Source organism: Colletotrichum orchidophilum, assembly GCF_001831195.1.
Source record: "Colletotrichum orchidophilum strain IMI 309357 chromosome Unknown Scaffold_99.1, whole genome shotgun sequence".
In the NCBI taxonomy this organism is placed as follows: domain Eukaryota; kingdom Fungi; phylum Ascomycota; class Sordariomycetes; order Glomerellales; family Glomerellaceae; genus Colletotrichum; species Colletotrichum orchidophilum.
The window spans coordinates 1-25,383 of NW_019173055.1; the positions used below are offsets into that span (position 1 = coordinate 1).

General features: G+C 54.4%; 6 protein-coding genes across 6 annotated transcripts; 3 read left to right on the plus strand and 3 right to left on the minus strand.

The window, feature by feature from the left end:
* Window positions 1-290: 290 nt before the first annotated feature.
* On the minus strand, window positions 291-2,598 carry CORC01_10185 (breast cancer protein; the record flags this gene model as incomplete). Its single annotated transcript, XM_022621814.1, has 2 exons — window positions 291-600; window positions 659-2,598. 2 exons carry the CDS (start codon window positions 2,596-2,598, stop codon window positions 291-293), a joined length of 2,250 nt encoding a protein of 749 aa, XP_022471628.1.
* A 3,788-nt stretch (window positions 2,599-6,386) lies between these two features.
* CORC01_10186 (ubiquitin-conjugating enzyme) lies at window positions 6,387-6,951 on the plus strand (the record flags this gene model as incomplete). Its single annotated transcript, XM_022621815.1, has 2 exons — window positions 6,387-6,410; window positions 6,481-6,951. The coding sequence occupies 2 exons, from the start codon at window positions 6,387-6,389 to the stop codon at window positions 6,949-6,951; spliced, it is 495 nt and encodes a 164-aa protein (XP_022471629.1).
* An 853-nt stretch (window positions 6,952-7,804) lies between these two features.
* Window positions 7,805-10,549, minus strand: CORC01_10187 (TBC domain-containing protein; the record flags this gene model as incomplete). Its single annotated transcript, XM_022621816.1, has 1 exon — window positions 7,805-10,549. One exon carries the CDS (start codon window positions 10,547-10,549, stop codon window positions 7,805-7,807), a length of 2,745 nt encoding a protein of 914 aa, XP_022471630.1.
* A 7,031-nt stretch (window positions 10,550-17,580) lies between these two features.
* CORC01_10188 (uncharacterized protein) lies at window positions 17,581-18,359 on the plus strand (the record flags this gene model as incomplete). Its single annotated transcript, XM_022621817.1, has 3 exons — window positions 17,581-17,660; window positions 17,904-18,016; window positions 18,085-18,359. 3 exons carry the CDS (start codon window positions 17,581-17,583, stop codon window positions 18,357-18,359), a joined length of 468 nt encoding a protein of 155 aa, XP_022471631.1.
* Window positions 18,360-23,385: 5,026 nt separating this feature from the next.
* On the plus strand, window positions 23,386-24,334 carry CORC01_10189 (aldo/keto reductase; the record flags this gene model as incomplete). Its single annotated transcript, XM_022621818.1, has 2 exons — window positions 23,386-23,883; window positions 23,939-24,334. 2 exons carry the CDS (start codon window positions 23,386-23,388, stop codon window positions 24,332-24,334), a joined length of 894 nt encoding a protein of 297 aa, XP_022471632.1.
* Window positions 24,335-24,539: 205 nt separating this feature from the next.
* CORC01_10190 (HIT domain-containing protein) lies at window positions 24,540-25,121 on the minus strand (the record flags this gene model as incomplete). Its single annotated transcript, XM_022621819.1, has 1 exon — window positions 24,540-25,121. One exon carries the CDS (start codon window positions 25,119-25,121, stop codon window positions 24,540-24,542), a length of 582 nt encoding a protein of 193 aa, XP_022471633.1.
* Between the last annotated feature and the right edge of the window lie 262 nt (window positions 25,122-25,383).

Below are 25,383 nucleotides of genomic sequence, written 5' to 3' on the forward strand. Positions count from 1 at the left end.
CTTCGTCGGCGGGGAACATCCCCTGGGTCCTGAACGGGAGAGGGAATACGAACCAGAGATGGAGACGGAGCCGCTCGCGGTCCAGACCTCGTAACCTACCTACCTACGTAGTGCGCACCACGTGCGGACACGTCCAAGTATATATATACACATATACACCGACAAAGTCTACACCAAGCCATGTGTTCCGGTCCCCCAGGTCCCTGATCCAATACGCCCAAAGGCTGGCTCCTGTATGTGTAAAATGCAAGTCCAGTGAATCACAACAATACATCTTGACTGCCGCCGCTCTACGCCCACTTGTTCTTCTTCTTGAACCACTTGAGTGTCTCCAGCGCCGCCTGCACACGCATGCCCAGTCTAGCGTCAAACACAAACGCCTCCCACGCGACAACCTTGTCGAGCCACTCCTGGCACTCGTCCACCTTCTTCTTGCGGTAGTCCGCCACAGCCTTAGCCTGGCCCTCGGCGTCCGAGGGCTCGTCTGCCGCAACCTGGCGCTTCTCCGGCTGGCAGCACTCGAACCAAGCCACGACTGCCATCTCGTAGTGCGCCGTCGGCAGGGGGTACTCATCCTTTGTAGAGCCCTTGAACGCCGCCCTGTGTGTCTTTGTTAGTATTCGTCTCACATATTCCAGTCTCAGCCTTTGGAACGTACCTGTCTGCATTGAGGACCTCTGTCTGCAGAATTGCCCTAGCATCCTCGAAGCGCCCCAGGCTCCTATAGATAGCCGCGAGGCAAGTCGACCGGATGGAAGCCTCGTCGGGAGTCTTCTTCACCTTCTCCAGGGCCTCGGCTGGAAGAGTGCACCGCTCCCATCTCAAGCTTTTGACCGACATGTGCAGCTCCTCGTCATTCATCCTCCTCGTCCCGTTCCATAAGCCCACCATCTCCTGCGCGGGACTAACGGCGACGGCGTCCGCCAGATCGACCTTCAACTCCTTTGCGCGCTCCTCCCACTTTTGAATCTTGCGCGTGATGAACGTGTCAAACGGTAACTGGCGCGCCATAAACTTCTTCTTCCCCGCCGTCGTCGGCGCCTTGCGAAACAGCTCCTCGGCCTTCTTCTTCCTCCGCCGCATCTCGACCTCATCTTTCTTCTCGGCGTGGAACGCGTCGCGGTACAGCTCCAGCTCGGCGCACCCGGCCATGTAGTTGTACAGCGTGTGGCTCCAGTCGTTGAGCTCGAGGCAGCGGAGGAACGTCTTCTGCATGAGTTCCCAGTCTTGGTGCGACATGGCGGCCAGAGCGAGCTCAAAGGCGTTGAGGGCGGTCACCTGGCGCATCTTGGACTCCTGCCCCGTCGTCAGGAGCTTGATGGCGTCCGCGAGCCGGCGCTGCTGGGCCAGGACGCGGGATTCCTCCACGCGCCATAGGCGTGAGTCCGGGTAACGCGTCCGCATGGAGGCCAGAAGGGCCTCACACTTTTGCGCGGGGTACCCCACCATCTCAGCGTTGGCGTCAAAGTCCCGTTCCGCGGGTACGATATCCGCCTGGCCCAGAATTCCATTGTAGTATCCCAACAGGATCAGACCAGATACCGCGCCGTTGAGGTTGTCAAACTGTGTGCTCTTCCAGAGCATGCGCACGCCGCGCTCACGGTCGCCTCTGAAGCCCACAACGTACAGCAGGCGGGAGAAGGCGGGCGGGACCATGCTGAGCATGAAGAGCAGCATACCGAAGCACATGTTGGCACCGCTGTGGATGAAGGCGTCAACGGGGTTCGAGAAGACGCCAGAGTCCGTGTCCGAGTCATCGGCCATTTGCGAAGAGACCTGGAGAGGGGCGAGCTTCGCGTCGCCGGAGGGTGTTGATGTGCCGGAATCCAGACTCAGCGCCGCCAGATCCTGGGCCGGCGGTGCGTCCGTCGCTGGACCGTTTGCCTTCTTCTCCGCCGGCGTCACGGCACCCGACTTGGGAACCTCGCTGGCGTCCACAAAGTCAATGTCGCTGTCATCGTTCCGGTCCAGGTCGGCAAACTCTTCGTCGTCAAAGCTCCCGGGCATTTTCTCCTCGCTCATCCGTTGCCGCAGGGGCGGCGGGTCAGCCTTGTTCCTTTCCTTGTCCAACGCCTTGGCCTCCTGCATCATGATGCTGTCAAGGGTGACAAACGCCTTGCGAAGCTTGTAGAAACCCTTGAGAGCCTCCGTCAGACTCTCGTGCAACACGGCAACGACGGCCGCCATGAGCTGAGACTCGGCATGGATGAGCAAGAACTCGGTCCCGGGCGCGTAAATCCTGCTGCTCGTGGCGTCTCGTTCGGCCTTTTTATAGTCCGCCCAGGCCTTGGCCTCCGTGTCGGCCAGCCGTTTTGAAGCCTCGTTCATGACCTCCTTCTCGAACCCAAGCACGGAGCGGAGAAATGTCGTCATGGCCAGGCCCAACTGGTGAAAGGCCGAGTCGCCCTTGCGCAAACGCTCCTCGGCACCATCAATGTCGTCGTTCATGATGAAGGCGGCAGCCGCCATGGCCCCTTCGATATCGGCCATTTCCTTGGCGGAAAGCTCCTTGGAGGACAGGTTGATCGACGACGCGGCCGGGCTCGCATTGCTGCTCACCTTGCCCGCTGAACGGAACCATGAGCCCAGTCGACTCATAATGAAAGGTGATGAGGCTGAAAGGGAATTCGTTGTAGACTGCAACGTGGCCAATGACAAGAAGAAGGAGAAACAAAAACCACGAGACGGGCCTGCTTTTCAGACTGAGTCGGGACCTCGGGAGACGACGAGGATGAGTGGAAACCGGAATTGCTCCGGCGAGTCGCTGACAGAGAGAGAGACAGTCGCGGCTGGCCGTGGATCCCAGCGACGGACTTTGGCGCTGAAACACGGGCTCGATAATCCGAATCTGGAATGCCGATTGGCGAAAGGGATGACGTCTTTGACCAATTGGCCGCTTCGTGTGAGTGACTGATTGATTGTATGTGTTTGTGGACCTTGCGCTTGTCCGGAGCTTTGATGGGAGCTTTGATTTCGTCTGTTTGTTGTGGTAACTGGAGCTTGCTGGGGATAAAAATGGACACAAGGGTGCCCGATAAATGGCGCTGGATAGAGATGGGGACAAGGACGCGCAAGGTTAAACAGTCAGAGCCGAAAGCGGTCGTAAGCCGTGCTCTGTGAGCTTGGTGCTGGTGGGCCTGCTGTGCTATGAAAGAGAAGCTCTCGGAGTCAGAAGATTTTGGAGATGCCCGTATCTCCTCGGTATCATGAGGTAAAAGCAAGGCTGGGCGAGCGCTTGTTGATGATGACTAGGTTGAGGTGACTGCTGACGGTAGTGGAGAGGTTAGAAAGGCTGGCTTAAGAATGTTGACAGCATGAGGTAGGAAAAGGGAGTAAGTAAGCCCAGGCAAGGTATGGTCGAGTACTCCGTACACGAAGGAACAGGGTAAGGTGAGCGACGACGAATGGGCGCAGCTCAGCAGTTGAACAGGTCAGGGGTGCACGTACAGGAACCAGTGAACAGTACGTAAAGCAGCTCCAAAAAGAAGCGGCGTCAGATGGGCCACGAGTTCGCAACGGCCGTCATTGAAAGACTAGAGAAGGATGGCCAGGGGTGTTTTCACAAAGTGGGTGGGTGCTGTGTGGTACGTGTGCGGTGAGCGTTGCTTTGCCGTACATTTATTTCATGGAGAACATGCAAATACACGTATCCCGGGGCTTCAGGGCATGAAGAGGGAAAGTCACAGAGGGACGGCCGAGCCTAAGGTGATTGTACTTCGATGTCGAGTGGCGCGGGGAGGGAGGTTCTGGCGGGGGCCCGGCCGAGGGAATTGACTCGGATGGGTTCCTAGAGCTGGAGCTAAGGGTTTCTCGTTCATGCACCGGCGAGTCCACTGGCCGAGAATTGGGACGGGGTTATGATGGATAGGACGAGATGGGATGGTGCTGATGAGAATGTGTGTGTATGTTGCTCTGCGTATACATTGAGTGTATGGATATCCTATAGAGAGGATGACGGTATGGCGATACCGCAGGAAGACACGGCTACATCGGCCGGAGTAATATTGTCTTAAAGAGAAGCGCAGCTGTAATCCAGTAACGTACCCGTAGTAGTTACGTGAGCTCTCCATAAAGGCTCACTTGGTGAGATGGGTAGTGTCTTTACGAGAGTTGAGTGATGAATCACAGCTTTCCTCCGCCGCTCTGGACCACTTTGCCAAGGAAAGTCCGCTAACGAAAACCAGAGAGACTGATAGACTGAGCAGAATGAAAAATTACGACCTGTGCAGGAGTAGCGTCGTATTCCGGGCTTCTGAGTGGTGGCTGAGCCTGCCGCATCCGCATCCGCATTCGCACTTCGGGTGTCCTTGATCCATCGGCCCAAGGTATCCATGGATACTGCGGATAATTGATTGTCACTGAATCAGCGCTGCTGTGGTCAGTGGGGGATGAGCCCGGGGTTATCGGGTCTCTCGGTTGCTGTCAATCCCCGAGTTGTATCGGGGGTGCGTGCCTTTGCTCCCTCCGCTCCGGTCTTTGTTTAGCCATCTTATCACAGAGCACTTTGAATGAATTTCCGCACCCTAACATGAAAATGGGCCAGCCTACGCCGTACGGTAGATTAGATTCCTATCGTCATGAAGGGCTGGCCGCAGGCGCAACAGGAAGACGCCGGGAAGCCTGACGATACACTACACATGCGTTATCTGAATCTGGAGTCTGGACTGGCTCCATTTGCATGCCGCGCGGGAAGCGATGATTCAAAGTCCCCGAGACTCTCTACTCGACTCGATCCCGCGAGACGCCATTGCTAAGCAGCCTAGGGCCTGGGCATCGCAGAGGTCCGGACCCAAGCACCCAAGATACCCTGGCCAAGAGATCATCCGCTACTGCATCTTGCATTGCGGCGGCGTTTCCCTTGGTCCCTCTCCGGCCATCTGGTCAGCATAAGACCAGCTAGGAGGTAATTAGGGGACACATGGCAGAAAGTCACATGTCCAACGTTTGCCATCTTGTTGCCAGAAGGAAGAGCAATGTTGTTGTCGACCGGGTGACCTTGTTGAGAGTGCGATAAATCAAAAACGTCCGTGGTACTCGCGAGAAAGGCACGAAGACCTTGGCACTACGATATCGTTGTGAGTCGACTGGCGGAAGTTTCCTTCGTCTCAACTCCCCAGACAAGCGTCCCGATGCAAAGATCCGAGATGCTGAGTTCTTACCGCTTCAGGATATGCACAACGTACCTAGCTGGTCTCGTCCGTTGGTCCCCAGCCACGTCGGTGCCTCGGTCGCAAGCACGCCGCCCAACCCACACAGAAGCGGGCTCGCGCGCCCAGTCCCCCCAATCCCCAATCTGAACGAGTTGCTGCGTAAATTGGCAGCCGCCCCCAAGATGCACCATGGTGAGAGAGACACGGAGAGATTGGAGAGAGAGAGAGGCGTCTAGATCTACAGTCGGTCTTGGCGGCACTGACTGACGCCAACCTTGTGCACGAGCATCATGCCTCGTACTAATTAGCTTACTTCTGGAGACTTGATTGACAGTGTCAGAGGACGGGCCCCGGATCTGGCTTAGTCTGAGTAATTTTTGTCGGTGTTGCCTCAATGACTACCTTCGCTGGGTCTCATAGATTGAGAAGTGGTGGAAGTAGAGCTTAACAGAACCTGTGACATCTAGATAGATGCGTGATGGTAAAGAATCGCTTGCTTGTCTACAGGCTATTAGTGTAAATATTTATACTACCTGACCCAAGTGGTCTGTGGGTGCAATCCAGACTCTGGACACTTCAATTATTATTGTTTGCTGTGAGGAGACCATGAGGCTCGCTTAGGATAGACGACAATATCTGCAATCAGCCCGAAGAATATGATGGAAACAAAGGATGATGGCCTCGAAACGACTTATAAGTGACTCTGTCTAACGTCAATCGCCCTCTTGTGTCTTGGGTAGGTATATGAATTGCCCAAGTAAATGACTCTTCCTTAGCACTGCCCTGTGACGCTCCGACCCGACTGCCCTGCTGTCTCTGACCTCACCCCACCACGCCTTTGAAGCAGCTACCCCGCCATCGGCCGAGACGTCAAGCTGACTAGGTACCATGCTCTTACTCTCCTCCCACACTACCGTAGAACACCACTGCCAATCTGGAAACTGCATCGTCACCAACTTCTTGACCAACCTCGACACCCTTTCTGCTACTTGTGCTCCCAACATCCAAGAAACGGGATTGTCTGCAAATCTTCCAGGGCAGTACTCCTCCACCCGACGACATCAGCCAATAGCTATTTGACCCTCAAACGCCCCACCACCCAGCTGCCGTTGGAGAGCTTCCAACCTTGAGTGACCGGCTCCCACCCACTCGGCAAAGCTCACCGACCTGGTGCTTAACTCTGCTCCTGCATCAATGCTCTAGAATATACACCAACACCACGAAGCGCCGCCCATCATGTCGAGCAAACGTATTGCAAAGGTACGCCATATTTCTCCCCAACGCTCAATCCCCAAAGATCATCATCCCTTAACAAAACGCCCACCCCCAGGAACTGACCGAGGTCACCACCACCCCTCCCACGGGCATGACTATCGCCCTCGCCCGCGACTCAGACCTCCACGCCTGGCACGTCTCCCTCACCGGCCCCGAAAACACCCCCTACGCAGGCGGCACCTTTGCCGTCCTCGTCGACCTGCCAAAGGACTACCCCTTCAAGGCCCCCGTCGTCAAATTCGCCACCCGCATCTACCACCCAAACATTACAAACGACGCCAGCGGCAACATCTGCCTCGGCATGCTCAAGTCCGAAAACTGGAAGCCCGCCACCAAGCTCGCTGCCGTCCTCGAGGCCGTCCGCTCCCTCCTCATCGAGCCCCTACCCGACGACCCCCTCGAGGCCCGCATCGCCGACGAGTTCAAGAATAACCGCGTTGAGTTTGACAAGAACGCCAAGCAATACGTCACGCGCTACGCAAAGGGCCCCGCTAGCTTTACTGCCTCTGATACGCATGCCAAATGAAGCGAGCATGGCCAGCGTGAAACGTTGTAACAGTGTGAATCATAAACTGCAGCGTAACGGAAGAGGGTGACGAAACAAGAACGGAACGCGATACGACACAACGTCGAGATGGCTAAGGAATTCCGGACATACCTTGAGCGATTTGAGCAAGACTACAAAAGAGGTGGAAAAAAAAAAACGATGGCGTTGACCATCTCGGACACTGAGCATTAGCGGCGTTTGGGAGATGGGAGTTCAGTTTCTCTATGCTTTAACGGGCTGGATCAGTTTTTCAAACATTCAGACAACATGAGCAGAGCTTCGACAACCAGTGGTCGGTCCTTTGCGTGGATCAAAAGGCTGCGTTGTCCCATAGCGCTAGAGAGGGAGCACGTAGAACATTGGCCTTTTGGAGCGAGCCTCATCCGGGACGGCGTCCATACTAAATTGTTACAGAATGCCAAAAACATGTCGCTTTTCAGCACTCTTGTGACGACGCCGAAACAAACTGGACACCCAATACCTTACTCATTGCGTCTCGCGCGGGAAGGGAGCGCACTCATAATGAATATTCACAGGATAGCAATGCACAAAGAAAAGCTTGAGCATTGTGTGATGCTACTAGACATGGTATCTACAACTTGATGAGACTGTGCTTGTCCCGTTCGAACACTCCCTCCACATATGTTCTATGCTGAACCAAAAATCCAATATGCTAGGGGTGTGACCGCGCTGCCCTCTTCTAGAATGATATCCGTTTTCGCTTCCCAATGGTCCCGCATGCCATTAGTCATTAACCTTAAAATGCAAGTATTCCCTCAAACGCCGTGGCTTAATGCATGCATGCAACTTTTGTTCCTCCTCTGCGATGGGCTCACGATACCTCTGCTGATCTACCAAGCCTCCTGCGTCCAAAGAGGGTGCCTTTCCTACGGAACTCTCCTTCGGCCTCGGTAGCGTTGGCACTGTCCACGGCGCCTGCGTACGTGGCGGCTCTCTGGTGCTCTGTTTGGACTTTGACACGTCTTTCTTCCCGCTGGGTATCGATCGTGTCTTGACTGAGATGTCCAAACCCGTTGCGACGCTTGAAACAAGCCTCCATAAGAGTATTGGCGTCTAGCAGCTTGCGAGGCATTGCCTGGATCACGGAAAACATTTCCATGGGGTCCGTGACAGATCGAACCTCGTTTTCTCCAAGCTTGAAGATGGCTAAGGCAATGCGAAATAGAGTCTTGGACCCCTCATAGAAGATGACGTCCCAAACCCGCAACGTGCTCTCAATAGGAAGAGTGCCGATAAAACAGCTCATGAACCACGCCGTCATACAAAGTGTAATGGGCGGCAGACGGTTGGACGAGATGCTAGGCTGGTTCTTTCTCCTCACCCTCGGTTTTTTCACCGGCTTCGCCGGTCGTGCCGCGTTCGGGTCGCCTTCCATATCATCGCCAATCTTGGCCCAGACAGCAGGCATGGACTCCCTAATAGCGTTCATCAAGACACCAAGGTCCACCTTGGAGCCTTCGAGGCTCATCTCGTGGGTGCCGGGCAAGTACAGCCGGGTGATGACGTTCAACAGCCAGAAGGCCTTTTCTTCCGAGTCCATAAATAGAAGGAGCAGGCCGGCCAGGAAGTTGAGACTTTGACAGTATCCGATACGTGGGTTGTAAATGGCAAAAGCGCGCAATACTCGTCTGAGAGAAGAGATGATGACTGGCTCATTTTTGGCTCCATTCTCAGATTCGTCCGTTGGCTCGCCGTCTCGCAATGGTTCCGTGTTTGGCTTCGACGCCATGCTTGCAGGCTTGAACTTCACGTTGTCCGGGAATGTCCGGTGAAGATCTCGCTCAATCGCCTCAATATCAATGTCTTTAGCCTTCTTCTTCACCAGGGTTTCATAGAGACCCGAGTGCTTTGCCAAGATGGCAGGGCCTCCCGCGTAGTAAAACCAGGCAGCCCCTCTCCACTCAGGCGGAATGCCTTTCCGCACGAACCGTTTTGCCTTCGCGCTATGGGGAGGGAATCGTTCAGGTTGATTCGTCATGAGTCCGCTCTCCTTCATGAATGCGGTCCACTTCTTGCGCCGTCGGTCGAGGTATTCGGAATAACCCTTGTCCCAGGCGTCGTACTGCTGCCTGTTGATATGCTGGTTGGCCTTTTTGAACCCGTATCGGTCCCGTGCGCCCGGTTCCTCAGTTTCAACCGGCTCTGGATCCACGGCCGTTCGCGTAGAGGAGGCTGAAGGGCTGCTCATCTGCGGGGACGTGGCTGGTGTGTCACTCTGGAGAGATTTCGCAGAGTCTCGCTTCTCATTAGTATCTTTGTCGTCGTCGTTTCGATCGTAGTCAGTCAAGCCGAGCTCCTTCGGCAAAGAGGCTGGGTATCCTGGTACCCTGAACATCTCGGTGGATTCACGAACGATGGTATCCGAAGCCGGAACAGCCAGCGAGGTGGCGGGTACAACCAAGGGTTGGCTCAGTGCCTCCAGCATTCTCGTGTTCCTCCTATTGATCTCCGCCGCTGGAACTGGACGCACATCGTCATCGTCGTCGTGGTCCTCGGGGCTCGAGTCGTCCCGGAAGCCCTTTTCGTACATTCCCATAACGTCGTCGACACTAAGCTCCTCCCCGTTAGCGTACAGCGATGGGATCGAGCTATTCTTGGTGAGAACACTGCTTCTTTCCGTCACGTACGTTCCCTGTGCACTCGACGCAGTCATCTGGGATCGGTAACTAGATCTCATCTCGTCTTCCCCACTCATCCACGGCGCCTCCTTCGCGTACGTAGATAGACCAGAGCTCGAGCTGTCGATGCGGCCATATGCCATCGGAGGACGGGTGAGGCCTGACGGAGGCGGGGCACTTCGTAAACGAGAGGGGGCGCGAGGCTCGTAGAGGTCACCTCCCGAAGCTGGGAGCGAGGCAAACGTTGAAGCCGACCTCGCAGATGATCCGGACTGGCCCCGTGGTCGCGGCCATGCTTGATGGTGCGAATTGGGGTCAGAACGGGGCTCTGAAGACGGGTAGTTGGCTCGAGGTCGGTATGAATCTTGTGTCGGCTGCTTGATGCTGGGCCTTCTCGGGCGAGAGAAATTGTCTACCTGCATGGTGTCGATCGAGGAACGGTCGTCTTCGTCGTACGGGATCGGAGATCTGATCGAGCGAGCGGCTCTGCTTGTCCATTCGTCGGCACTCAAGTCGTCGTCGAGGTCATGACCCGGCCTCGGTGCCAGCGAGGGGAACGTAGGGGAGGAGGGGTAGTGCTGGGCAGAATCATAGGCAGGACGTCGAGGGGATAGTGGCTGCGGTTGGGGGTTTGTCGAGTTTTGTTGCATTCCAAAATTGGTCGAGGTCTTGGAGAGTGAGTCCCAGCGTGGAGGCGATGTGGGCAAGGGATGTGCCTGTGTTGGTGGATAGGCTGTCGGGAAGTCGGAGTCGGGACGCTCTGGAACGTCTGAAGTTGAGTTGGGTTTCGGATGGGTCCGCCTTGAAGCATAAATACCGAATTGGCGATGCTTCATGCTATTCTGACGGTGGACAGTAGGGTCCTGGTCCGCCATGGCTCCCGGGGTGATCTGGGCGTCGGGATGGCCAGAGTCCGCTGCCACGGCCATGAGGGTCATCTTGGCTGACTCCCCCCGGCCGTCGTGTAGCAATGGCGAGTTCTCCTGGAGCAATTGGGTTTGCGCACAACGCGTGGAAATTGCAAATGATGATATTGTTTCGCAGGTCTGTTGTCGATAAAGCAGTAATGGGTTGTGGCTGGTATCACGACAGGGCGGTCAAGTGTCTGCAATGATTGTGCAGGTTGATTGTGGTAGGGTAGTCAAAAGCGTTCCTGACGATACCATTGCGGCACATGCATAAACCTTGCGTTTGGAAGCAACCCACTTTGAATAGTCTCAGCAACTCGCGACGGGTATTGGCCGGGCGGGGCTGGATCAATGGGCGATCGCTGCTGATGGCCGGGATATGGCGGGATGAAGAACGGTCGGTGCGAAAATGGTGCAGAAAAAAGGTGGCTTTCAGGACGAGTCGAGCAAGGAACGGCAAGTTTCCAGCATCACAGGGCGTACAAGACGAGGTGATACCCTGAGTACAGTTCATGCGCATGCGCATGCAAACCGGGGGCTGGATGTAAGGGGTGAAGTTGGAATCAGAGATGTACCCAACGGCTGAGTTAAGGAGCGTCGTTTGAGCTGGGAGATGGTAGGCCGGGACTTGCGAAGCAAAAAACGCAGAAAGCCGGAGACGAGCCGCTCAGGCAGGTACGGACATAAATGCAGATGCAGGAGAGTGTCGTCGTCGTCGGCAGAGTGAGGAGAAAGCAAGGGAGCGGTATCCGGCTGGTGCGGTATGCTGGCAGGCTGAGTGGTATTGTGGTGTTGTGGCAGGTCTCCAGTCCTTCTCTGGAGTCCCCAGTCGTTCAGAGGTATTGGATTGGATTGGATTGGACGAAAGGATGGTGGTTGGCGGTTGGCGGAAGTGTTTGAGGGGGGGACCTGAATCTCCTTTGGGGGCAGATGCCTGTTGTCGCAGACGAAGATGCTAAAACTGAAGCGAGCGTTTGGACCCAGACCGGGGCGTCGTCATTGGCTCAAGCGCAAGGCAAGGCGGGAAAACAAGAAAAAGAAAAACAGAAAGAGACAAGTCGAAGGTCGAGAAGCGATGGCGGGAATCCTCAAGGGTTCCAGTCCCCAAGTCCCAAAGGCGTCGTCTAAACCTTTCTGTTTTGGTGGCACGGAAAGTATGAGGGCGGGTTGGGGGTTCGTGGCGGCGCCAAGTTTGAAGTGTTTCGGAGACGAAAGGGCGATTGACTCGTGCGTCAGATTTTGGGCAACGCTGCCACGAGGCAGAAGCAAAGAAAGGCGACGACCGGGTATCGGAAACGGCTGGTGATTGGCTACTCTCTGGCAGACGGATCGCCTCAGTGACGTACAGTCAGAGTGCTAGTACCGAGAGTGGTCGACCGATGGAACAAATAGCAAAAGGTGCTGTATAGACAGGAAAGGAAGTCCAAGACAAGTCCCAGTTGAACCGTGAACGAACGGAGGGGATGAGAAGAAAAGAGGAAGGGGAAAAGGAAAAGATTGGAGTATTCGGGCGAATTGCGCCAACGAGAAGCGCGATGTCGGATGCCGGGGGAAAAACAGTAGACAAGTAGCAGGAAGGGATCAAGGAACAACGAGGGCTGCGTTGGAGGGAAAGAGCCGCCGAAAACAACGACGAGGAAGCTGCACTGTTGATGGATAAGAAAGAGAGAGGAGGGAGCGATCGAATGATGCCAGTGCCCAGTGCCAGTGCTAGTGCCAGAGCGGACGCAGGTCGCAGGTGCAGCAGGCAGGGGCAGGTCGCAGGTGCAGGAAGGTGCAGGAAATAGAGAGTGACGGCGGAAGGGACGAGCCACGAAAATGAGGACAATGACAACGACGGTCAAGAACACTGGAAGGAAGGAAGGAGAAGGAGCTGAGTGGACTGAATAAGATGAGGAGATTGGATAGACTCGGATCGTCCTCGCTGTCTCCATGCTCTCTCGCTTCTTCTTCGCCTGACGTGGTCACTCCCTCGAAGCAAGGTGAGGAAGGGTCCGAAGGGACGGTATCCGTAACGTATGGAAATTCAATATCCGTATGCTCATCCAATAATCCAAGTCTTTTTTTTTTTTTTTTTTTTGATGAAGCGGACGGTCCACCAGAAAATATGCCAAGGCAATTTGGTTATCAAATTCAAACCTTCCGGTTATGATGGTGAGCAGACACCACTGCAATCTCTGTACCTTACGGATACTTCGTATACTGACCGTGCCTGCCACAACTGCGTCCATCCATCCACAGCAAGGACTGGATACTTCATACGGATACATTTTACGGATTGCTTGCGGGAACGGACACTGAGAGACGCCGCCAACGCCGAACCTAGAATGGACTCCATGGAGTCTGGCAGACCTCCTCCTCCTCCCTCTACCGAAGCCGAGACTAAGACCAAAAACAAAACCAAAATCAAAGAAATCAACGGCCATCCGCCAACCTAAATCCCATTCCGAAAAGGAAGAAAGCCGCGCTTCGCAGATTGTTTAAAACGGTGAGAGACGGGAGTCGGTCAGAGCCGGTGCCAGCGCCATCCCGCCGCCCATCGTGGACTCTTGAATGAGTCTCCCCGGCGTCGTAACATCTCCCAAGCTTACAGGCTCACAGGCTCACTCAGATACTGCAAGTCGGCGAGCACAGGCACATTTAATGTGAAAAATCTCATCAATCCGATTCACCACTCCATCCATATCGTCACCAAATTTCGCACACCTGCTGCTAAGGACCAAGGTGCCATCCTTCCCCGCAGTCACTCGTCAATCATCTCTCAGTATTCCACCCAGGCCCGGTCAAGTCGGTCAGCGCTTGTTTCCAAGGCCCCATGTCACCCGTGTCGCCCTTGTCCTCGGTCCTCTTCTTCCTGGTCAGGTCCCCGTTTCTTCCTTCGAGAAGCAGAACCCATAAACTCAGTATGTGGCCCATCGACAAGAGTACTTGCAATTGCTAGCAAATCCACGCTCTGGCATGTGTACCGTCGTCTCATGTTTCTTTGAGCGGGTTTCCCGCCTCCCTTGCATCACCTGGGCCCAGTAACTGTACAACACCCTTGGTATTATTGCAACGCCCTGACCATTTCCCTACCTGGTTGTGCATCCGGAACGTCCAACAATATTTCGACATGACACCCACTCACGAGCTGGCAAGAAGGGCAAAAATGACAGATGAGGTGGTCGGGCACAGCTCTGTACAGGGCAACGAGTTCCCTAGGTGAGAACCCGGACAGCGGGCGACTTCGACAATCACACTCATCGTATCGTGTCGCACCGCGCCCCCCTCGTCCACGGCCCACGGGTAATCGAGGAACAAGGACCGGCAGTATGAACCCCTTGATATCTCACAAGATGCAAAGGAGACACAAAGGTCAGAGACACGAGGCCTGTGGCCCGGAAGCGAGCCCGCTACTGACCGTCCACCTTCAACACCAGCGACCACTGCAACCTCCCGATATCAGACGCAACCACTTGCAGGGGGCTCAAGCAGCGCCGTTGCTTGCAGGGGCCAGCAAACAAGGCCTGCCTCCAGTCCGGCACCGGCGGCCCTTCCCACTGGAACAGCTTGGGGCCGACCCTCCTCTACCTTAGGCTTGCTGGCCACTCTACTTCGCGGGAAGAGGGTTTGCTAGTGCCCCTGGTGCCTGAAGCTATTCCCAATCGAGTATTCATCATCCACTGCCCAATCACCTTACAATTTCCCGGACAAGGGCCTGATTCCGATCCTCAGATTCCTCACTGGTCAAGCCTCCCTTTTCGGGCTGTCTCCCAGAGAAAATCTGCACCTCCATTGTCATTTTCAGCTTGTTGATTCGTTTACATCCTACTCATCAGGTGGGAGAAATTCTTTTTTCCTCTTGTCTTTTTTTTCTTCGTGCTTTGGACCCAGTTTCCGCCGTTGATAGGGACTTTTCTCCCCTCTTTCCTCTATTATTCTCCTCTTCGGTTATTTTTCCCTTCCCTTTTTCTGAGGAACTTTATTCTGCTCCTCCTTTCCGTCTGGAGATACTTGCCTTTTGTCGTCCACTTATGGAATATGGATCGACTAAACGGTCATGAACTTCTTCTTTTCCCACCAACGAAATAACATTGGCTTTGATTTGGTTTTCTTTCCATACCCCATTGGAGGATTTGAGAACCGATGTCATATCAGTAAATCGTGTATTCGTACTCCAAAGCTACAAAAGTACCCAGACCACAAAGCCTTCAGCCCTTCGCCGCTAAGAGGGCCAACGGGTACCAATCTGGCGGCTCTCATGCACATCGCTACCAGTGGGCATGCATCATTCATTCTTCCATGCCAGCCGCTACTATGCTGATCTCGATCATCGGACCCGTTACCAACAAGGCATGGAGAAGTTGTTCTCGACGCTCTTGATCCTCTCGCTTCGATCCGCTTGAATTCCATCTCGATCCTCGGGAGAAATCACTCGCGCTCGAGACTGTTGTTCCTGCTTATTTCTTTTGAGCAATTTTACTGCAATCAGTCTTTGTCAGCTTTTCCGCTCCAGGTCGAAAACCCCCAATCTTAAGACTACCTTATTCCACGCATCGCTGACCTGTCATCGACCAACACTTTCGGCGGCGGCGCTGATGGGCAAGTCCAGCCCAGATACCTCTCCCTTGGCTGAAGCCATGCCAACCGCGGAGCCGGATACCACCGTGCCACCCGCTGTGCATCTCAATAGGCCCCACAAGCATACTCGCCACACCCATGTTCAGGAACAAGCTGGCCATCCCGAGAACATCAGAGCAATGGACACTGAGAGTACATATCTCTTCGGTGTGCCCCGTCCCCAAGTCAGCTATATCCTCTTGTTTGTGCCTTTCCCTTGGTTCAGACCATCGACATGTCAGCCCTTTCAAGATTTATGATCGGTAATGTCTCATCCTCCCTGGAACCACCGAGAGGGGAACCTTCGGACTAGTCGGATTCGAGTCGGATTCGCGGCCCAATGGCTGCCACAAGAGAAATCTTTTTTTCTTTCCAACTCTCGGCCACCCTACCCGAGGGGCTCGCATATAGCCAAGGTCTTTCGATAAGCTGATCACGGATAGGAAGCGTGCCCATCACAGTTGGTACCATCCGCCAAATGCAACAGGCCAAACCAGCATATTATCCGTACGGACATGCTGTATCTAACGCTACCCAAACGCCGGAGCGTCAACGCTGTTCCACTTGTTGGCTTTTCTCTCCCTTATTCACGCGACCCTTGTCAATTGAAGACACAAGTCACAACCCTTGCTGAGTAGCACGAGTTGGCAACTTGGGACAGCTTCTCTGGAGTATGAGAGCAATTTGCGGCTGTGGTCGCACCTCGCGTACGCGACGCTCCTTACTGCCAACGCGGTGAACCAACTTCCTCATCTCTGTTCCCTCGGGTGGCAGATGGACAGTGCCGGATGAATGAGCGCGCTGATTACCAGTCCGCAACTTCCTAGAGGATGATCTCGTCCAGTCTGAAGAATATTGATCAAACTTTTCCCCTTTTGTCCATTTTTCTCCAATTCTTCGGTCATGTCTTCTCCTGTTGATTGTTCAGCTGGACTAGGGCATCCGCTCATCTCATTAATATCGGCTGTCAATCTTTGTCAAGGCTGCAAATGCACGTAGGGAGTAGAGGCATACGGCGGAGCTCGGCACCCAACCCCGGATTAAAGACGCAGCGGAAATACGAATTATGGGACAGTGGAGGGGAGACCAGCTCAGTGCACGTGATGACGGTGCTCATGACGTCCCGTTCCGTATGGAATCACGTCAGTGTACGGTCGGCTATGGTGACTTCCTCATCTACACCAAGGGTGTGGTCGCATCAAGAAATTGCTAGTGGTTGAGAACTGCCATTGGCTTTCTCAACTACAGCTTGCAGCTCCTGCTTCCGATTCACACAGGGGGTGGTAGCAGCAGCAACCGAGAACAACGCGAGTTGGAGACGTGAGGGGGGGGGATGGGGGAGTCTCCGGATGGGGGTGATGGTGAAGGTGATGGTCAGGAACTTGAGGAAGCTCTGGCACTCTCTGGCGTCTGGCTTGGTGGTGCGAGGAACGGCAGGGCATCGGAGCTTCATCTTCTCCCACCTCGGAGCTGCACTGCTGCTGCACGCACCCAAGGTCCGGGCAGGGATGATGATGCTGTTGCTTCCCAAGAGAGGTCCGAGCTCCTCGTGCTCGACGGACCAACCAGAGTGTCAAACTTCGAGGTCGATGGTGACCGTCGACCAGCTTGCGCCAGTCAGTCTGCTTGGTTCCCTGTTTGGATCTTCCACCCAACCCGATTCCTCCGCCCACGCCCACGACCACGTTCACGCCCACACCCACGCCGGTGCCTGCGCCTGCGCCTGCGCCTGCGCCCTTGCGCGATCCTCTCTTTCTCTTTCTCTCACGTCTGTCCACTGTACAGTCTCCTTGTCCGCCGGTCGTCTCCTTTCCTTTCCTCTCAGTCGCCGCCGGCTTGCACACACCCCCCCCCTCCTTCGACAATCGACTCCAAGCTGCCCCCAGCCACCCTCCATCTATCCACCTTGGCCTCCCTCCTCTCAGTCCTGGCCTAGTTCTTGTCTCTGGGCTTGACTGGGTGACTGGGTGTTGCTCCAATCTCCAAAGCCTAGCATTTGCTCCTTGGGCTCTGGCTCTGGCTCTGGCTCTGGCTCTGGCGCTGCCTCGCACACGTTCCCTCGCAAACAGTATGGCAGAAGACGCACCACCGAGCTGAGAGGGAGCTCCCTCCCCGAGGGCCCCCTCACACTCTTGCGCGCCGCACCGCCGCACCACACCACTGCCTCACACTCCCTGCTCTCCTCTCTTCCTCGCGCCCGCCCATTACGCTCCAAAGAGCTACCACCAGTCGACTTGCTCCCGCCCACCTTTGGCCTTGCCCCGTCCTCCCCCCCCAAACAGCTTTCCTTGCGCCGACTTGCCTACCTTTCCTCTGGCCGCCCCCCAACTCTCTCTCTTTTCTCTCTTTACTTCTCCTACATATCTCTCTCTTCCCATCCCTATCTTGTCAGTCTCCTACTGAAATCTCACCCCGAGACATCCTAACACACCCAATTGAACCCTACGGAGCTCTATTTCACAATGTCTACCCGCAAGAGAAAGCAAGAAGAGGACGAGGAGCTTGTCTCCCTCCCCGATGACGACGGTGAAGAGGAAGAGGAGTAAGTCGTCCCTGTCCTACCCATATCGTCGACTTCCTTTGAGGAGCCGTGGACATCGAGTGATGCCGCATCTCAGACCGCGAACTTGGACGCGCAGTTGGAGCTACCTTGTCAGTGGAGCTTCAATGTTATCGCAACTATGCGCCAGCCCTTTTTGAGGTTCCGGTTGCGTCCTCGACTACGGGGACGCGGGCTTGTATTCCATCTACCTCGAGTTCACGGCTAACAAGGTCTGTCTACAAGGTATGAATCAGAGGAAGACGGAGACGAAGGCGATGACGACGTTGAGGAGGAGGAAGAGGAGGAAGAGGGAGAGGGAGACGCCGAGGAAGACGCGGAAGCGAACGGCGGGGACGGTAAGCCATTCAGCAGCGCTCAATACGCCGGTTTATCTAGACAAACAGCTGACGTACAGAAATCACAGAGAAAGCTCCTCCATCGAAGAAGCGGAAGACTGAAACCGCTGCCACGGATGACGCGGCCGACGCTGAAGAGGCTGCCGACGAGGAAGAGGAAGCAGAAGATGAACCTGAGGGTGAAGACAACGCTGAGGAAGAGGAGGAGGAGGAGGAGGAGGAGGCTGCCAACGGCGTCGAAGATGCCCCCGCCAAAAGTGAGGTCAAGGCTGCCGAGGCACCCGCCGCTACCAATGGCGATGCCGTCAAGGCTGTTGCGGCCGGTGGTGATGCCGAAGAGTAGACTCGTCTCTTCTACGTAGCAGTACCACGTTCCACTATATTCAACCACATCAGTCCCTCAGTGTCCGACCATAAGCTTGACGAGTGAATGACGAAGCGAGGAAACAATCATCAATATTATACTTTGACATACTATTTGTGATGCGATTCAAAAGGCCACATACGCTTTCTTTCGAAGGGATTTTGACGGAATCCCACTCCTTTCACTACCTGATGTGCAGCCGAGCTATATTCGACATGCGACAGAATGCAGCACTTGCAAGCAAACGCCCTCACATGCCATCCACTTCGATCGCTGTCGAGCGCACGGATGTAGTTCGTTTCGTCTTCTTCCCTTCGGACTGAGGGAGAGGGGGAGACTTGAGAGTATTCAAAGGAGAAACGCCGAAGTAAGAGCAGCAATAAGATTGCCTGGGGCGAGAGATTAGATATTTGGTCGCCTAGTCCATAAAATCGGGCGTCAATTCGGACGCAGCTGTACCCGACTCTCGATGTGCATCCCATCTTTTCTTCACGCCTGTCCAATGAATTGTTGCCTTTTGATTTTTTCCCCTTCCCTAAGGGAAAAAAAAAAAAAAAAAGGCCGGTTCTACAGCCCCCCTGGTTGGCTTGATTGCCGAGAGTAGGCAGATGGTTCGCTGGCCGCAGGAGTCGTGGCCGCATCAAAAGTTGGCCTTTGGACGACGTCGATTGTGGTGGCTTTGGGGAAGAGCCTTGGGGGCTGAAAAGAGCCGTTAGCCCCCGACCTTCCGTCCGGCTTCGGCTGATGGAGTTTTCCGGGGATCCGCTCACGATGGGGGGACGGGGCCGCGTTTGGCCGGTTCGCCAGAAGTCGAATTGTCGCTTTTGCTGAATGATTCTGCTTTGCAGACAAAAACCTGGATTTGAAGGGGAGTGGGACGCAATATTTCGATCTGACTGTTGTCATAGACGATGCTGTCAAGCGGCGTTGTGACTTGTGAAGGCTTTTTTATTATCGCTTCATGTTCTGTTGATGCACTAATAATTGCCATTGCCGGGCCACGAGACAGGAAGAGGGGTATCTTAGTCCGGTGGTGGTTCAGTAGAGCACGGTGTGTATTGTGGTGCGCCTGAAGCTGTTGATACTTTGCCGATACTTCAGTGGTAGGAGGGTGCAGGAGTATGCAACAAACCTACCCTACCTGCTATCATCGTTTGGAAAAGGCATGGCGCCGGGCTCAACCCAATTCTCTCTACGAGAGAGCACCTTACGATATTACTTGCTGCGTCAGGTGCTCTTGTACTTTCATGCCCCGTTGACGCACAATGACAGTTGATCGAAATACAGCTGAGAATTGCAAGTTTCTTGTATTATCTACCCAGCAGCCTTCGTTGGATTTCCTTATTCGCATTTCATCTTACTCCGATTCATGGACCGAGAAATGGAACAACCAGAGTATTTAGCAGCTCGTAGGAAAATCAAACGTCTTACTCTGAGTTCCAAAACCCGGTTTGTTTTGGGTGAGGAGAATGTCATTGTCCAGTAAGTATTGAGGGCACATGGAATTTTATCAATTTTGTATTCAATGATTGACGCCTACGGTAGCCCACATCACCATCAGATCCGATTGCTACATGCACAAAAGAGCTTTGAATGGTCTGGCGAGCCAGCGAAGCAAGAAAGTTCAAGTTGCCGGGGCCCAACTTCAAAAACGTCCAAAGATTCGACATCGCGGTAATAGTCCGTCGTTAGACAAGCCTATATTTCGCCCCCCGTCGTTCACGAACATATTCACTTCATGCATAGGGAACACCCTATAAGAACTAACAATCATGGTAAAGTTCATTAAACAAAACAGAATACAAGACGGGTTTGGAATTCTGAACGTTACGCCACCTTGGTACTAGCATTGTGAGGCAAGCCCCATCTTACTCGATGATTTTGTAGCAAAGATTCTTTAGTCAGAAACTGTATGCTTCCATTACCTGAGCTCACTCCAGATGCACTGAAACTAGAAGCACAATGCTGCAGTCGGTAGTCTAGATATTACAAGCTCTTGGGCTTTTTTGTTTCAATTCGTTGCGGCGGTACAATGCTTTCTACTAGATGTGTGTGCCCTGGCGTCGGCGTTAATATATCCAATTCACCTGGTCACTCCTCATCGTCAGTGTGAATAAGACGATACCTATGCTGGCAAGATGGGCCTGTTCTGCTGGTATCGTCGCCAATGGGGAAAGGGACCCGCAGACAAGTTTTGGTTTGCGCTCTTGCACCACCAACGTCGGAGGGCAGCATGTAGGAGAGACAGGATATCTTGGCCGAAGTTGTGGTGCTTTCATCATGCCAGGTCATTTTGTGAACCAGTCTCTCTGCTTCGTATTTAGCACTCTGCCATCCGCTTGCCGGCTCTTGAAAACGGTGAGCCTTGCTGCTGAATAGGCTAATGTGAGGTCTGGCAATCATCAACTGGGATAAAGCTTCGGCTTAGGGCCTGAACTCTCGTCCACAGGCAACGGTTGCCAAGAGAAGTGAATGAAAACCATGCCATTCCGAGTGATGTTCGTTTCATTTATTACCAAAGTCTTAAAACTAGCAACGGTCAGCTTAAGCGAAGGAAGCGAGCAAGGACAAGCAGATTAAGCCGAGGCTCAGTGGACGGGCTAGAGGATTGTCGGCGACGTCCTGATAGAGTTTACGAAGCATCAGATGGACGACGAGACAGCGGGTATCAGAGCCCCGGCGGGGAGCCAATGACGAGCTCGGGCAGTCCAGACCGTGACACGATCTGAGTCACGGGCATATGTTGTTCGTATGGACTTTTCAGGATGCCAATGACAGGGGCTACGCTTAAGCGCCTAGGACTTCTGTGGCCTGAGGGAGTCGCACACTTGGTCATATTCTAAAATGAGCGAGGAGATGATGATAGCAAGGAAAACGACTTGCGCCATACCTAACCACAATAGCTTGAGCAAGCGTCTAGAAAGTGGCTCGATATGTGCCTTGAAATGATGAACATTGAACCAGAAAACACTTGACGCAGGAAACACTGCGGTTGACTTGATGTCACAAGTGGCTACGTCTAGCCCTTTCCGCTGGGCTGATCTCATACGACGATCACGCCACTGATGGATCAGTTGAGTACCATGAATCGGGATATGTTGGACATTGCCGAACGAACCGTCCGGCCGAAAGTGGTCGGCCCGAGTCTGGGGGATCTGAATCCGACATTGTGCTTAAACCAACGACATGCCGTCTTGTGTCATCCGTCGTTTGTGGATTGATTCACTGACACCAGCTGACACCAGCCACCGAAGTCATAGACTTGGGCTTGCAACAACAACTCATGAATGGAATCCCATTAGGTGGCTGGCTACAGACAAGCACGTTGCAGACCTTGAAATGAGGGACAGCAGAGAGGGCATAGATACCTTAGCCCAAGCCCTTTCTACGGCCAACTTACAGAGAGTAAAGTCTTGGCCCGAGACACTTACTCCCTCAGATCGAGAGTTCTCAGAAAAATGGGATGGCTTCATCAAGGGAGATGGAGCAAGATGATCGCTTTCTAGGAGCCGATTCCGTACTCAGACAAGCGGCAAAACTTGGAAAACCAGCAACCGCTCACAAGGCAAGAGAGGCGATACACGAGAGAGGGAAACAAAGGAAGCTTACTATGAAAAGGAGAGGTGAGCAGAAGAGGGAAACAACAGTCAGAGGTACATGTTTTCCTTCCACAACATTCTAGCAAGTTCTTCATTCTTCAACAAAGAAGGAAAACACAGGTGCCATTGAAACCAAGGGTCGTCGCAAGGTTGGGGGTTTCCTGGCAAGACATTCGTGCGGCTGCACAGGAGAAACGTCAGGTTGCGCCCACATTGGGTTCGACAGGCCCGGGAAAACTGGACACCGAGTCCACGCGCCGCCTATCGTGGGCCAACCAAGTGCGCATCGTCATTGATATTTGCTTCTGTGTGGGAGTCGGTGCGTGTGTGACGTCCTGTTGGCCCGGCAGAGTGGACGGGGCGAGGATGAAACGTATGGGAATTTGAAGTATCTACGGATAGATAGAGTAAAATAAATATGGCGCGTCGGTGGACATTTTCCCGTTCCAACGACGCGGATTGGGACGGGTAAGAAGCGCTACCAATCAGGCGCATTGGAAACGAAACGGCTGACTGCGACTAGGTCCAGGCCGGCTTGATTTTTCTGCTCGGCATGACTTGCCCGGCCAATTCTCTATTTCTTGTATCTTGGCCCCCCTTTGTTGTTGAATACCTTTGCCATGATGACATTCCATTGGGAGTGTTTTAGGCATATGACGCAGGTATCTGGTATTGCGAGGGTAACGGACCGAGAAAGACAAAACGAAGGAATACTTGACCTGTAGAAGCTGCTCTCTCGGGGACAGCGGCACAACGGCAGAAACCAGATTGCCATGTCTGACAGGTCCCAAGATACAAGACAAGACAGAAACGCTCCAAGCCGATAGGTCGGCGGATCGCTGGTCGGCAAGTCCCCGCGTACAGGCGCAACGAGGCGCATCCGACGCGCATCAGAGATAGCAGGGAAAGAGAAGAAAATGATACAGCCCCTCGGTCCCCGGTTCCTCCTGCGTCATTCCCAGGCGCACACGAGGTGGGGGGAGGGGCAACTCTGGATACACTTTGGGGCGGCATGGCGGGATCAGGGGTCGGCGGGCAAACAACTCAATGGACTGGACCTTCCTCCCACACAAGTCTCCCTCTCGCGCATGGAGAAGTACACAACCAGCACATACTTAAGCAGTACAGGGCGGGTAGACAGATAGGCGATTGTACTACGAGACGAGGACGAGGTGTAAAGGATACCGAGCCCATCGTAGCTTGCTTCTACTGCCTGCTGACATGATTTCCCGCCGTGTGCATACAAAAGAACTCTTCCCCATCCCCCCCAGGCGCATCTTTTGGTATTCCACGATAACTTGTCTCTCTCTCTCTCTCTCTATCTCTTCCTGTTCCGAGTCTTTGCTTTCTATTCCAAGATACCCCCGGCTCTATAGTATACCACACTAGACGACAAATCCGCAGCCATGTCTCAGACCTCCCGCACCTTCACCCTCAACACGGGTGCCAAGATCCCCGCCATCGGCCTGGGAACCTGGCAGTCCGCCCCCAACCAGGTCAAGCTCGCCGTCGAGGCCGCCCTCAAGAACGGCTACCGCCATATCGACACCGCCTTTGCATACCAGAACGAGAAGGAGGTCGGCGACGGTATCAAGGCCTCGGGTGTCCCTCGCGGAGACATTTGGCTCACCACCAAGCTCGACAACCCCTGGCACAAGCGCGTCCCCGAGGCCATCACAAAGTCCCTCGAGAACCTCCAGACCAACTACGTCGACCTCTACCTGATGCACTGGCCCTCCAGCACCGACCCCGACGACCTCAAGAAGCACTACCCTGACTGGGACTACGTCGACACCTGGCGCGAGCTGCAGAAGCTCGTCGACACCGGCAAGGTCAAGAACATTGGTGTCTCCAACTTTGGCCTCACCCACCTCGAGCGCCTCCTCAGCGACCCCTCCACCAAGGTACCTTGACTTACTGCAACATACAACATGAGTTGTCATACTAATCTCCCTCAAGATCGTCCCCGCCGTCAACCAGATTGAGCTTCACCCCTGCAACCCCTCCCCCAAGCTCCTCGACTACTGTAAGTCAAAGGGCATCCACGCCACCGCCTATTCGTGCCTGGGCAGCACCGACTCCCCCCTCTACACCAACGAGACCCTCCTCGAGATCGCAAAGTCCAAGAACCGAACTCCCCAGCAGGTTCTCCTGCAGTGGGGCCTGGCCAGAGACGTCAGCGTCATCCCCAAGTCCGTCTCCGAGGGCCGCATCAAGGCCAACTACGACCTCGACGGCTGGTCCCTCACCGACGATGAGTTGAAGAAGATCTCTGCCATCCCCGACCGATTCAAGGTCTGCGACGGCACCTTCCTCCCGGATGGTGTCAAGGTCTTCTTCGGTGATGATGAGTAAATGCTCGATCTGGGCAGCGGTGCAATGAGTGAGGAAAGCGGTAGACTCACACAATGAGTAAAAGGAAACCAATCAACGCTACGACATTGCAACATGTGCTGCGATGAATTCGCAGCCGGGACGTTAAAGTTCTCCCATATACATGAAATGAATAATTAATCAAACTTTTTTTTTTTTAAAAAAAGAAAAATCCTCATCCTCCTCGTCAGAGCTTTGACTTGTGTTTCTCTTCCCTCAATATGTCCGCCACGTTCTCCCGCAGCTCCTTGGCGAAATGTTCCGCCTCCTCGTCGTCGAGCTCCTCCCGCCGGCCCCGCCCAAACATGGTAAAGCTTTCGCTATACCGTCCGCTCGCGCGGATTTCGGGTCGCGGGATAAGATGGAAGTGCATGTGCATCACGACCTGCGCCGCTGCGGCCCCATTATTCTGCACGACGTTCCAATCCTCCACACCCGTCGTGCGCGCCAGGGCGTTGGACAGCACGCGCAGGTACCGCCCCATCTCGGCCGACTCTTCGGGCGAGGCGTCGGTCAGCTTCGGGCGGTGGGCGCGCGGGCAGAGGAGGAGGTGGCCGCGAGACAGGGGAAGGATGTCTAGGAAGGCGATGAGGAGCGGCGTTGAGAGGACGACAAAGGCGGGCGTAGGGATGCGGTTCGGGTCGAGCGTCGAGTCGTCCTGGGGTGGCTCTGAGGGGTCGTAGGGCAAGTATTCGTTTGCGATTACGCAAAAGGGGCATTGGCCTTCGGGATGCTCTACGCCGGCATCGAATTGGGAGCTTGGTGTCATGATGTGCTGGCGAGGGCGGGTATCGTGGTTTTCGTCTTGGTGTGGAAAGTCGGGTAGAGCTTTGGCATTATCGGTGGTGTAGAGGCGTTGTTTGCGCTGGGGGGGTTTAAAGAAGACCCGCTATGTTGTCGCTTTACAAAGTGATACAGAGCTTGAATGGGGCTTGGGAAGCCGGGGGAGAAAAAGGAATAAGCTACAGAACAATGCGAAGATGAGAGGTTCGTTGGGCCTGCTGCGGCGTCCAAGAGTTGTTTCTTTCAAC